The sequence below is a fragment of the Zalophus californianus genome, chromosome 9 (genome assembly GCF_009762305.2).
Source record: "Zalophus californianus isolate mZalCal1 chromosome 9, mZalCal1.pri.v2, whole genome shotgun sequence".
In the NCBI taxonomy this organism is placed as follows: Eukaryota; Metazoa; Chordata; class Mammalia; order Carnivora; family Otariidae; genus Zalophus; species Zalophus californianus.
The window spans coordinates 110,617,187-110,632,085 of record NC_045603.1 but is presented as its reverse complement, the minus strand read 5'-3'; the positions used below and the strand labels follow the sequence as shown (position 1 = coordinate 110,632,085).

General features: G+C 34.0%; 1 protein-coding gene across 4 annotated transcripts in view; it reads right to left on the bottom strand.

Annotated features, from left to right (window-relative positions):
* Positions 1 to 14,899, bottom strand: part of EPC1 (enhancer of polycomb homolog 1) — a 94,178-nt gene that overhangs the window by 26,573 nt on the left and 52,706 nt on the right. For all 4 annotated transcript variants that reach the window (XM_027592828.2, XM_027592826.2, XM_027592827.2 and 1 more), the window contains exon 2: positions 3,868 to 4,027. In XM_027592828.2, coding sequence (XP_027448629.1) covers positions 3,868 to 3,967 — 100 coding nt within the window. In that variant the 5' untranslated portion in view covers positions 3,968 to 4,027. The remainder of the gene's footprint in view (positions 1 to 3,867; positions 4,028 to 14,899) is intronic.

The window sequence follows — 14,899 nt, the reverse complement described above, 5'->3', positions numbered from 1 at the left end:
ATCTCAGCAAAAAAGACTATGAAAGACTCTGTTAAGAGGATGAAAAGACACATTATACACTGGGAGAAAAGATTTCCAAATCACATATATGACAATCTCATAAAAAACAACTACAAAAAAACCTACAGGTAATATAAAACATAATGATGAAAGACTTAATTATTTCCTTCTAAGACCAGGAACTAGGCAAGGATGTCTGCTCTCACCACTTAATATTTTAACACAGTACTAAAGTTTTAGCCACTATAATAATGGAAGAAAGAGAAATTAAAGAGAGATTGAAAAGGAAAAATAAAACTATTTGCAGACTTCAGCATGATTTTCTATGTAGAAAATCTCAGAGAATCTGCAAACATCTCCTAGAACTAAAAAGCAATTTCAGTTAAGGACATAGGGCATAAGAAAAAAAACAATTTTACCTGCATTTCTGTATACTGACAATGAACAAGTGGAAATCAAAATAAAAAATGTAATACCATTTTCAATTGCTCCAAAGAAAATAAAACACGCAGGGATAAATCTAAAGAAACATGGTCAGGATCTGTATGATAAAAATTATAAAGTGTTAATAAAAAAAAATCAAAGAAGACCTAAATACTTGCAGAGTCATACTGTGTTCATGGACTGAAGACTCAACATAGTAAAGATGTCAATTCTCCTTAAAGTGATCTATAGGTTTAATCTAATTCCTATCAAAATCTTGGCAAGTTTCTTTGTAGATACAGACAAGCTTATTGTAATATTTATATGGAAAGGCCCTAGAATACCCAATACAATTTCGAAAAAGAAAAATAAAGAAGGAATGACTCTCTGTGATATTAAGGGTTTTATAAGTTGCAGTAATCAAAACAGTGCTACTATCTTGGACTAAACGGAAATCAAGGGAATAGAATATAGAACCAGAAACAGATCCATATCAATATGTCCAGTTAATTTCTGACCAAGAAGCAAAAGCAACTCATTGGAGGAGGGATGGCTGTTTCATTAAATGATGCTGGAGCAACTGCACACCCAGAGGTAAAAACCAAAACCAGAACAAAAACCACTTGACCTAAACCTCACACACTCAAAAAACTGATCAGACACTTAAATGTGAAACCGCACACTTCTAGAACAGAACATAGGAGAAACTCATTCAGACCCAGGAAACGGCAGAGTTCTTAGAGTTGATACCAAAATCATGATTCACAAGAGGAAAACTGATTTAAATTTGATCTCATCAAAATTAAAAGCTTTTGTTCTGTGACAGACTCTGTTTAGAGAATGAAAAGACAAATTATATACTGGGAGAAAATATTTCTAAATTACATATATGACAAAGACTTTGTGTCTAGAATATACAAATAAAACAGAATCCTAAAACTCAATGTTAAAACAATCTAATTAGAAAATAGGCAAACACATACACAATCATTTCACCAAAGAGGATATATAGATGGCAAATCACATGAAAAGATATTTAATATGTTAGCCATTTACAGAAATAAAATTTAAAGTATAATGAGAGATCACTGCATACCTATTAGAATGGCGAACGTAGAAAAGTGATAATCCCAAATACCGACAAGAATACAGGACAAACTGGATGACACATATACTGCTGGAGATAATGTAACACAGCAGATACTCTTGGAAATACTGTGGAAGTTCTTGTCAAACTAAAAACAGACCCAGCAACTGAACTCATAGGTATTTATTCCAGGAGAGATAAAAACATGTTCACACAAAAACCTGCAGATGAATATTCATAGCGGCTTTATTTGTAATAGTCAAAACCTGGAAACTACTGAAATGTGTTTCATTGGGCCAATGGTTAAACAAACATATGGAATACTACTCACCAATAAGAAGGAATGATCTATATTACATGAAACAAGCTGGATGGACTCCAAGGATGATATGCTGAGTGAAAATAGCCAATCTCAACATACACTGCATGATTCCGTTTATGTCATAATCATGAACTAATATAATTATAGAAATGGAGAACATATTAGTGGTTGCCAGGGGCTAGGTTTGGCTATAAAGGAGTAACATGGAATCTTGTGGTGATAGTACAGTTGACTTATCTCGATTGAGGTGTACAAAGCTACATATATTATCCTGTGAATTTATAATTATTTAAAACAAAATGTTAAAAGAAACTCAGTGGCAGCTAATACTAATTAGCAGGCTATCTTGATTAATATTCCAATGTATATATCTTTCCAGAGACAACATACTTCAAATCTGTACTGATTAAAAAATTTTCTCCCCAAATAAGCTGCAATTCTGCTGCCATTTTATTGCTATTATTTGATTACAAAATCAGCAAAGTCAATTCCTTTTAAAATATTGTAACTCTGGACTCTTCTGACCATAATTTAATCCACTAGTTACCAGTAAAATGTATTTTGTGGGTTCTGGTCATCAATGAGCAGTCTATTTGTAAAACAGGCATTCCAAATTTTTTTTCTGTTATGATAATGTAAATTGATCAATATAATTTTATCTTACTTAATCCTGCTTTAACCTAAAAGCATGCATTTGTAAGATAATGTAACCTGTGGCTGTGGAAAACAGTTACATATATGGATCTGATGATGATCTGTAACTTTCAAATTGCCATGATTTTTCAGAGAACTAATTTTTATGTTCTAGTATTGGTCAAATTTGTTTAAGATGTCTGTGTCTATGTCTTATATGTAATTAAACATGTGAGTGGGCAAGAAAGCACATGCCACTTATTTATTTCACTTCAAAGTAACCTTTAGGAAATTGGAAAGAAATATTCTTTTTTCTAAAGGAAATCAATAAATTAAGGTGCACGTTAGAATTAAAGAGAAAAAAACATTAAGTTAAAAATAGCAAATGCCAATACAGGCACTATCTTTAGTCCTGGATTTTCGTATTTAACAAACAGTAAAATAAATGTTTAGAATCCATGACAGAAACTTGATCATATGGAGGAAAGGTTAAATTGAGAAAAGTAGTTAATTAGTTTTAAATAATTTCTAAAAACAACACAGATTTATATGGTCCTGAAAAAAGTTTAGACAGGTCACCGGAAAACCCTCTTTAGAAAGGTCAACAACACAATAATGAAAGCTGTACCAATTTTACCTTAGTAAACTTTCAACTACGTTTGAAAGTTGTCAACTACTTGGGGATTGAGTGAATGAAATGTATTCTCTTAAGTTTATAAGCTCTCAGCTATTCACCGTCAAATGTGATAGCCATCAAAGGATCATTGCTAATGAAGAACTCATCACTACCAAGTGAAACAAGTTACCACCTAGAACACTAAAAGTTAGTAGGATCACAGACCAGAGGTTGGCAAACTATTGGTCCATGGGCCAATACTGGGTTGCCATCTGTTTTGTTCAATAAAGTTTTATTGAAACATAGCCATGCTCATTTGTTTACATATTGTCAACTGCTAATTTTGCTGTTAACAACAGTATAGCTGAAGAATTGTGACAGACTGAATGACCCAAAAAAGCTAAGATATACACTATCTGACCCTTTTTAGAAAAAGTTTGCTGATTCCCAACTTTTACTAAGATGTTCTTTAAGGCTATTCCTATCACTATTTCTGAATAGTAAGAAAACCACTTCTACATCTCAGATGTATTCTTTATCCTATTTGTCTAAAGTAGTATAAGATCACATGTTGAGATGAAACTAAAAACTGAGGATGAAAATGCCATCTTTTTTGTCAGGCAGAAATTTCAATTTTAAAAGTTGAAAATGGGCTCTAAGAACTCTCTAGCTGATGCTAGTCAATGAAATGGGTACCGAAAATGGCCTTGAACAGGTAAAACTGTGTCAAGAGTTAAGCAGAAAATAGCTACAGAAAATATAATAATTAAAAGAGTAATTACTTACGCTGTATGTGAATGAGCTGCTTTGGCATCTTAAATTCCCCAGGATATATAGACTCATAGTAAGCAATATTACTTTCTGCTTCTGGGACTGGTATGACCATATTATCCCTCTTCTCGCCATACACCTGCTGTGCTGAAATAGCCCGCTGAAGATGGTGTTCCTATAAACAGGAAGAAATAGGTAAGTTTATGTATTTAAAAAATAGCAAGCAGAACATGTAGCCTTATTAAGATGTTTTTGTTCATTTGTTTTAAAACTGGATTTTATTTTTTATTTTTTTTAAAGATTTTATTTACTTGACAGAGAGAGAGCGAGAGAGGGAACACAAGCAGGGGGAGTGGGAGAGGGAGAAGCACGCCAAGCAGGGAGCCCAATGTGGGGTTCGATCCCAGGACCCTGGGACCATGACCTGAGCCAAAGGCAGATGCTTGACTGAGCCACCCAGGTGTCCCAAAACTGGAAGGATTTTAGTAGCCTTGAAAGGATGCTAACAATACAATTACTGGTAAGCACATTTTAAGTAGAAACAAGGTTTTGTTAGATACACTGTATATTTCCTCAATTTAAGAAATGTACTACACCAAAATTGAGTTAAATTATACAAAAAATTCCAAAAAATTGACTAAGCTGTTACTTTAAGTTTGCATTTTACAGATGAGATTCAAAGAAAAAGGGCTAAAACATTTACATTTGTATGAAGAAAGCAGGCTATGGATAAAAAAAAATTATTCTAACCTTTTCATAGAATGCTTCATAAATCTGGAAAGCACTTTCATACAAATCAACTAATATGATCTTTTCAAAGAAGGGCAGAGTATCCTCTCCATTTTTATTTGATGAAAACTGACACATTCAAATCCAGTCTTTTGTCTCGATAACCCCTTAAGAATTTCCAGAGCCCAGTATAGGGGTTGAAAACCCATACTGGGTTGAAAGCCCAGCATAGGCTTCAGAGTCTGTGACTCCTTGGAAAGACACTTTAGTCTTCTAAATCTGTTTCCTAAAGTATGAGAAAAATAATCTACTTTATAGGGTTGGTTGGAGATTTAAGTAAGATAAATGTGCAAAAACTGTTTAGTATAATGCCTGGCATAAAACAGGTACTTGAAATAAGCTTTGGTTTAGTCACCACACAGGAAGATTTTACCAGTTTGTGATACCACCAGCTGCCATAAAAATATCTGTTCTCACTCAGCCCTACCATCCCTGAATTTTGGTAAAAATTTCATTAAATTTAAACTGGCTTTTAAAAATATATAAAATTCAAGTTCAAGGATGAAAAATATTCCAATGGTATGAAAACAGAAAATTCCAGTCCTCATAAGTACTCTGTTTTAATTAAAACAAATATATATATATTCATATAGGATTTAAAAGTCAGAATTCTACTGTGCAACATCTAGAGCTTTATTCCTAGGGCTTTGGTTCACTAGATATATCCTGGAGATCTTTCTATACTGACACTTCTACTACCATTTTTGCAGCAGCTGCATTGTATTCCACTGTATGGATGTACCATAATTTATTTAACCAGACACTAATTTATAGGAAAAGATCCCCTGGAGACAACCTAAATGCCTATTCTTCTCCTTGAATGCTACAAAAATCACACCTGTACTATTATATACAAAACATCTTTGTGGATTTGTGAAAGCATCTGTAAGACAACTACAAAAAAGTCCTCAAAGGGCATATGAGGTTCCAACAACATACACTATCATTCCTTGTAATATCTTTTTTTTTTAAAGATTTATTTATTTGAGAGAGAGAAAGCATTAGCACACAAGTGGGAAGGAGAGGGAGAGAGAATCTCAAGCATACTCTGTGCTGAGCGTGGACCCCACACTGGGCTCTATCTCACGACCCTGAGATCAAACCTGAGCCAAAACTGAGAGTTGGATGCTTAACAGACTGCACCACCCAGGCGCCCCTCCTTGTAATATCTTAATGACTCTTTTTAAATTTTAAAATCATCCATCTTGTCATTTTAGGTTAATTTTATTATAATGACGATTTTTTTTCTTAAATGCTGCTGTTTGCTCATTTTCAAAAGAGCTACTTTTCTTTTTTGATGTTTAAATAGATTATTTCCTTTTTAATATTAAGGAAATTGGCCCCATGTAATAAATTTTCCTAATATTTTCCTGAAGTCTGACTTCTCATTTTGTTTAGAGTATTTTTTTCATGCAAGAAAGTTCTATTAGTCACATTTATTAATCTTTTCCTTTATGATTTTGTCACGCTTAATAACAGGTATAAACTGTATACTCACAAACTAAGGTGTAAACACTTTCTTTTTTTTTTTTAAAGATTTTATCTATTTATTCGTGAGAGACAAGAGAGAGAGAGGCAGAGGCAGAGGGAGAAGCAGGCTCCCCGCGGAGCAGGGAGCCCCACGCGGGACTCGATCCCCAGAACCCTGGGATCATGACCTGAGCTGAAGGCAGATGCTTAACCGACTGAGCCACCCAGGCGTCCCACTTTCTTTTTTTATAACTCAATTTGAGCTTTGATTCGGGCTCCCTATTGGCTAAATGTACCCTCTTATACTTTGATATAGTTTGTTGTTCTATCTACTGGCCCTTATCTATTGACACAGGGTGCCTCCGTAAACTCTGGCTGGGAAGTCAGTCACACCTTTTCTATTCTCAGATTCCTTCAAATGTCAAGAAAAATTTTCTTTGACCTATGCCCCACATACATATCAAACTCAAGGAGGAAGTGGGGAAGCAAGGCACATGTATTCTTAATTTGCATTCTGTTCCTAATTTAGAACAATTAATCTATCATACTTTCTTGTGTAGGTGAACATGTGAGAAATATGGTTTATCTTTTTTTTTGGTAAGGAGAGATAATTTAATGATTAAAAATGTACCTGTATCATAGAATAAATTTCCCTTGCACTTGGGAGTATTCCTATGCTTTTTCCTACTCTATCCAAACTGTCTCTTATGCCAGTATTTAACTTATTTTAAAGTGTAGCCTCATACTACATTTTATTATCCAGTAAGGCAATTCCTCCTTCATAATTCTTTTTCAGAATATTCCTGGCTATCTCATTTATTTTTCTAGATGAAGCATAAAGAAAATTACTTTCTAGGTGTGGAGCGGGACCTCTAAAGCATTTTGATTTTTACAGGCAATACAGAATGCTGATTAAGAACATGGACTTTGGTGATCAAGAGGGCTCTGGATTTGAATGTTGGTGCGATGTTTTAGTAGCTCTAGGGCTTTAGGACTTGAGATATTTATCCCAAATGTTTTATTATCTGTAAACGTACATTGTTACCTACCATATGGAATTGTGGTTAAGATAAAATACCTGAGACCTACTAACTATCCAATAATGGTAGCAAATATATATCTTTCATTATTATAAAAGCTAGAGTCTTCCATATGCTTAATAGTTACCATTTATATTCTCTCTAGTATGAATGGTGTTCTGTAGAAAGATTTTTCCTTATGGTTTTATCCATTTTCCATAACTGTGAACTCAACTTTTTGTTTATCAATATCAGAGTGACTACTTACTGCTTTAAAAAAAAATCTTATTTGTAGTTTTTTGTTTTATAAAATATTTCACACAATTTTCTCCTATCTTTAACAGTCAAGAAAACGATTTCCCCTTAATACATGGTGTCATGATGTGTACAACATACTTTCAAATGGTTCAAAAATATATTTTATTATAGAATAAGAAAAAATACAGCAAAGCATTAACAATTTTGGAGTCTAGTTTGAGTATATAGTTGTTTAGCTTTTCTCTAAGTTTGAAAATTCTTATAATAAAAAGTTAAAGAATAGGGTACTAAGGATCCTAAATGTGTATAATACACGGCATTTATGGTTAAGTTCTTCTAAGTCTTAAAAAAGGATTCTTCAACAACTGGGGTATAACTGTAACTTTATATCTTCCTATTTACGCTCTCCCCATGTATGTCTGAGGACTCTAAGACAGGAAGGGGACCAAACAGAGGCCACGATGGCTAAAGCATGGTGCGTGAGAGGGGAGAGGAACAGACGCTATCTGCTCAGGGGATTAGCACCAAACAATGCAGAGTATTGGTCATGTTAAGGATCTGACCTTTTACTAAAAGCAAGAGTTAGCTGAGAGGTTTTAAAAGATCACCCTAGTTGCTATACAGACAAGAGACCATATTCTATAAAATGGAGTATGTGTAGCTTTTAAACGGTTCAGAATAATATTTAATGATATGGAAAAAAAACCCATCAATTTATGAAGTAAAAAAGACAACTCGGAAAACTGGATGTTCAGAATATTTGTATTAATTACTCTTTTTTAAAAGAAAGACACGATTGAACATAAGCACATTCAGAAAAAAGAGTTAGAGCAGATGAGCATATATACAAAACAATCCTTCTCTTTATACTCCTTTATTCCTTGTCCTATTTTTTCATAGCTCTTATCATCCTCTGACATGTCCTATGTTTGTTCACGGCTGTCACCCTTTCCTCCTCGCCCCTCACCTCAATCTAAGCATCATGAAGGCAGAGATTTTTGCCTGTTTCGTTCATTGCTAAATAGCCACCCTAAAACAGTGCTGGGCACAGAGCACAGTGCTTAAATATTTGCTGAATAAATGACATATGTATGTATCTATGCATTCATGCACAGACATATACATAAAGTATCAAAGTATATACACCAAAAAGTTAAGAGATATCTCCAGGTGGTACAATTTTGAAATGTTCTTTTGTAATTTTATTTCCCGTATTTCTTAAAATGTACTTGTGACACTTTTTGACAAAAAAAAAAAAGGAGTACATTTCATGAAATGATTTTCTAACACATCAATAATTTCTAAAAGACATAATTTATTTGGCTCAGCAAACTTTCCCATTTAAGTTAGTTCAAGAGTAAAATAACACTTGTAGCTTTCCAGATAAAGAAAGTATTTTTAAAACCCAAAACTATATACATCTATTTCTAGGAACTAGAATGTTAAATTACGTAAGAGTAACACTAAATTCTAAGTGAAAATGAGATTCTTGCTTTGAGTAGAAAGATGGAGAATGGTGAAGCCAAGTAACAAATGAAATAAACTAGAATGAGTTCTGAATTCAATTCAATAATTATTGAATGCCTGGACTAAATACCTAAGATAATCCAATTTTAAATTACAATTATATAAAAAGTTAGAGGTTCCTTGAAGATAGTATCTGTCATTGAAATTTTTGAATAAATCTACATGCAACATTGAATAGGCCAGCTGTGTTCAAATAACTTCAAATAGTCCAATAAAGAGTTTGACAGTTAAAAAAAGACAGAATGCTGGATTCTAAACTTAATTTTTTTTTTTTTAACTTTAGGACTTCTAAGAGCTTTTAACATGCTAATGTAAGTTGTGGCTGTTCCAGAACAGGGATGCAGTCATTCGAGCCTATGACCACAGAATCATTTTTTCAGAAAGTATCTATTAATAGCTCACAGAGAACTTTTGTAATACAGTTTGGGAAATGTTGGTATAGAACAAAAACTAGAGATATGGAGCAGAATATCTAGGATTAAGTTTATTCATTCATTAATTTAGTCCTTATTTATTGAGTGCCAACCATGTACCTGGCACTGGGAACACAACGTTGTAAATAAAATACACATAGTTCCTAACACTGCAGAGGGAGTTAGTATCGGTTCTCCCCACTCTAGTAGGGAGAACCGATACTAACAAAACAGTCCAAAAAATAAACTGTACAGTGTGATAAGCGCTCTGAAGAAAAAGATACAGTGTGCTATGGTAAAAGAAAAGAACATCAAGGACAATATCATTTTCACTAGTGCAAAGGGACATTTAAGCTAACATCGGCAGCAATGGGAGTTAAAAGATTGTTTTAAGAAAAGGGGATAACTGTGTTTGAAGACCACTTACGTATTTGACACAGTGGGTAGGTAAAATATCTTTATATTATAGAATATTTATATTAAGCACAATTGCAAGAATTAATCACCAAAACACCAAGAAAAATTCCAATTTTTCATAAAATAACAGAGGCATAAATTCTCGTTTGGTTTTACAGGGAACAAAGTAAATAAAATTAAATAATCTAAAGAATTCTTTAATATTTGATCTTACATAACATGGAATTAGATGAGCTACAACTTAAGATTAAGCAAGTAACTTAAAAAAGCTTCTTGCACTGTAATTATGTTTTCCATATGCACCAATATGGACAATAAAAAAGAGGATCAGAAAAGACTGAACAACGATCTTTAAAGTTCAGAGGCACACTGTCAAGTCTTTATGAACCTTGCTATCATGGCACTGGGCTCCAAAAGTATTCACTCTTGTTACTTCAGCCTGCCTAGTACACTGAAAGGGCATGGGTCTTACAGCCAGAGACCTGATCAAGAATCCTAGCATCCTTCATCAGGCAACAGCAAATCACTCTGCTAGCTATTTGTATTATTTTTTGTTTTTTTCCCCTTACCCATCTTTCCCTCTCTTCTCTCCACCAGTAAATGTTTTTTCTTTTACTCTCCTCTTTGTTATTTTTGTTTACCCCTAGAAAAATATTGCCCTTCCAGGTGGCTTTTTATGGTCTTTGTTAAGTGCATTGGTAGTTAATGTGAAAGGATTAACTGGCTCTGAACAGGGCATGTCACTTGCATTTGAGAAATCAGAAAACACCATTTTTAATGATTAAGTGAGAATGACATTAGCTATGTGTAGATAAAACCTATCTGAAGAGACATTACTGCAAATGTGTCTTAAACATCTGCTCTGCGCCTCTGCTCACATGGATGGATACATCTGCTGACATTACCATTCACCATACCCCCACTCCACCATGGAAAATTCCCACTTGTTCTTCAAAGTCTGGTTTAAAATTATCTTTCCTCTCTCTCTGAGACCTTAGCAGAAATGCTCCCCAATTTGTGCTTCTACAGTACTACAGTCTCTACTTAGAAATTGTAATTATTTGTTATATACTGATCTCCAAAATGTAGACACTGTGTTTAATTAACCTTTGTATTTTTTCCTTTTAAAGATGTATTCTCTTGTATTATTTGGGGACTCTGATTTTTTTTTAAGGATGAGGACTAAATGCAATTATCCTGGTAACCTGCTCAGCATCTAGTACAATATTTTTCAATACTTTATAAAATATCATTAAAGAAAAATGGTATCAGTCTAAATAAAATGCATAAAAAATAAAAATATTTCTATTTACTTTATAATATCCAATACATACTAGCAAACCAAAAAGAGCTATTCAAAGTTATATTGTACAAATTCCTAAACAAAGATTAAATTATATTCACTTATTCATTAAGGTTTTATTTAAGCAAATAATGACCTTAACACTTAGACATAATAATTAAGACCACATTTAGACCTTTTGGGTTATGGAATTAAAAACAGGTTATTATATGCAACAATGTATAAAATTCCTTGTGGGGAAGTAAGTGATTACTAATTTGTAAAAAGTCACTTAAGAAATTTAACCTCCGGATTATTTATGTAGAGCTAGACTCCATTGCTACCTGAAAAGCACTGAGCTGAATTACTTTCTCTCCTATTTTCTAATGACTAAAACATCAATGCCTATTCAGGAACATGGCTCCAGCAAGGACTCCGTAGTTTTTCTACATCCAAACACCCGAATTCTTGATTGGCTTATTATAATAATTTTGACTGGTTTCCCTGCGTCCATTTTTGGCCATTCTTCTACAGAATAGCCAATCTGTTAATATTCAAGTCAAATCATGCCATTATTCCATTTAAAATATTCCATTATTTCTTACCTCATTCAGAATAAAAGCCAAAGTTCTTAAAACTGTTTACGAGGTCCAGCATGATTTGCATTCCCCACTCCTTGTTACCTTTCTAGCATCGTGTACGATTCTCTTCACTCACTCTGCTCTTGCATACTAGATTCCTTGCTTTGTTTTCAAACTTAAATAGCATGCTCCCTCACCTTCTTCAAGTATTTGTTCAAAAGTCATCTTTGCTAACAGATCATTCCTTGCCAGCTCTCCTACTGTACACCCCCCAGAATGGCTAAACTCGAGGCTCATAACATCAAATGGTGGTGAGGATGTGGAATAACCAGAACTCTTATACACTGTTAGTGATAAAAAGGTACGGCAGATCTCATAAAACCAAACATACACAGTCCACAGGGCCCAGCAATCCCACTCGCAGGTATTTACCCAAGCCCACAACAAGACGTGAATAAGACCATTCATATGATTTTATTCCTAACAGTCCCAAAGTGGAAACAACCTAGATGTCCATCAACAGGACAGATGAACAAACTAGGGCAGAGTTAATACAGTGGAGTATTATTCTACAACAAAAAGTAACTACTAATACATGCAGCGATATGAGTAAGTCCCAAAAACTTTGAGGTGGGTAAAAACAGATTTACACAAGAGAGTCCACATTCTTTGCGTCCATTTATGTGAAGTTTTAAAACAGGCAAAAATAATCTATGGTGAAAAAAATCAAAACAGTACTTGTTTCTGGGGAGTGGCAGCAAGGATTGATTGGAAAGGGGAATGAAGAGATTTTCAGTGATGACGGTGATAATGCTCCATATCTAGATGAGGGTTGGGTTATGAAAGTATATGAACTGTCAAAATTCAGCTAATATAAGCTAATTATTTGTGAATTTCTGTGCATGTAAATTTTACCTCAAAAGAAAAAAAAAGTAAATACTGAACCATAATTAATGACATCTATGCTGAAGTATTTAGGAAAACATGTACTATCTGCAGTTTCCTTTGATATGCACCAAAAAAAAAAAAAAAAATGGAGAGATGATGGGTGTGTGATAAAGCAAGTGGAGTAAAATGTTAATAGGAGAATCTAGCTAGTGGGTATATAGGTGGTCACTGCAAATTCTTGAAACTTCACTGTATGTTTGAAAATTTTCGTAACAAAATGTTGCAAAAAATATGGAATCACTCCCCTCTCTTAACTCCAGAACACTTTATCTGCCCCCTGCTTTGTTTTCCTCTATAGCACTTACCTCCTTATAGACTACTGAATTTACTTACTGTTTTATTTGTTGTCTTGTCTCCTCTACTTAAAAGATAAGATCCATGAAGGTAGGAATTTGTTTTTTGCTTAGCTTTACCTCAGGTCTAGAACTGTGCCTAACACACACAAATATCCAATAAATATTTACTGAATAAACGAGTGAGTTATTTAAGGTCCACAAATACTGGCTTGGAACAGAATTCATAAAAAACTAAGATTAAATTTCATAAAAGCAAAGAAAAAATTAAGACTTGAACACATTCTGCTTTTGTATTTAAAATACTCAAGGTGAATAGTTAAAATAGTTGAAGATATGGACTATTTGGGAAGGAAAAGAACGATTCAATACTTATTATTTTCTACAAGGAATAAATGGTAAAAGATCCTAAGACTATTACCACCCTCTACCCGTTCTCCCACTTAAAGCTCAGTATCTTGAAATTACTTTTATTTCTAGAGTATGAAACAGTAAAAGATTGCTAAGGTACAGGTAAAAAAGTCCAGTCCTGGTACTTCTCTGTAGTGTGAAATAGTTGTCAATTTAGTACTTTTCTTACAAAATATTCAGGACATAAAGTTACTAAGTAGCATGGTGGTCAAAGGTAGCCCTAGGCAAAATTAAATTCAATTTTGATGCTTGTCTTCTCATGTCCTTTATTTGTAGCCCTTACATCCCTTTAGACTTGGGCTGTGTCCTGCATTTACCAAGAGCCTATGTGCCCAATGTTATAACTGGCATGTGAAGGGGAAGGGACTAAAATTAGTTTCTTTCTATTCTCACAGGTGACAATCTAAGTGGAATGTTTCCCTAACAAATTTAAAGAGGCCCGAGAAGCTCTTTTTTTTTGGTTATAATCTTTCTGCAGATGATTTCTAAACCTCCAACATATCCTGGAGAGCTAGTCATTTGCCATTATTTAATGCCTTTTAACTTATGCAGTCAAATAAAATACAAATGGTGTTTCTCATTTTGGGGGGTTAATACCCTAAATCAACAGCTTGAATAATCTAATTTAAGTGTGTCTAAAACTAAACATGTTTATATAATCTAATACAAACAAAAGCTATGCCAAGACTTAGTCCTTAGCCCTTGAACAGACTCACTCTTGCAATTTCATCCACTTTCATAGCTTTAACTGCCATTTGTATGCTGATGACATGATTCAAAATCCTATTTTCTAGCCCAGATTTCTGCTAAACTCCAGGCATATGTATAAAGACCTCTTACTACATGTTCTACAGATAGACTTCACATAACATGAACATCCCCATGTGCTGACTCTCCAAATCTATTCTTCCTCCAGTATTACCTGTTGCAGTGAATTAATCGCACCATCATATATCCAGTCAGTCACCCAAGCCAGAAGCCTTGACTTTTCCACCTCTCTCTTGCTTCTGACTTCCCCATTTCCAAACAAGGCCATCAAAACCTATAGATTTTTCATTCATTTTAGGTCTAGAAATTATTCAGTGCTTTTTTTTTTTTTTTAATCCCACTGTCTTCAGTTCAGGCAGGAACTAGCCTCCTTACTTCTGGTATCACACTGTTCTCCAATTACCTTCTATAGCGCAGCTGCCAGGGTCTCTCTAAAAGTTGGATCCCATCGCTCTCATATTTAATCCTTGGCTCTCTACTGCCTTCATGATGAAATTCAAACTTCTTGGCATAGCAAACAAGGTCCTTCATGATCTAGCTCTAGCTAATTCTTTTGGTCCAACACCTTACCACTTTCTACTCTGAATTTCACACTCTAGCCACAGGAGACATCTAATAGACCTTTCTAGTAATACCTACATGTGATGTTCCCTTTCTTTAAGTCCATCTAAATCTCTCTCTATTGTTTATAATTCTACTAGGATATCTACCCCTTTCAAAAACTCTCTTACAACTATTACATAACACTATCACAGTGGTAGAACAGAATACAGGTACAGGTGATTTTTTAAATGTCTATAAAAGTTCATATAATTAGCTGGATTCAAACCCGGCTGTGACTCTAGAATGAACTCTTTTTTAAGATTTTATT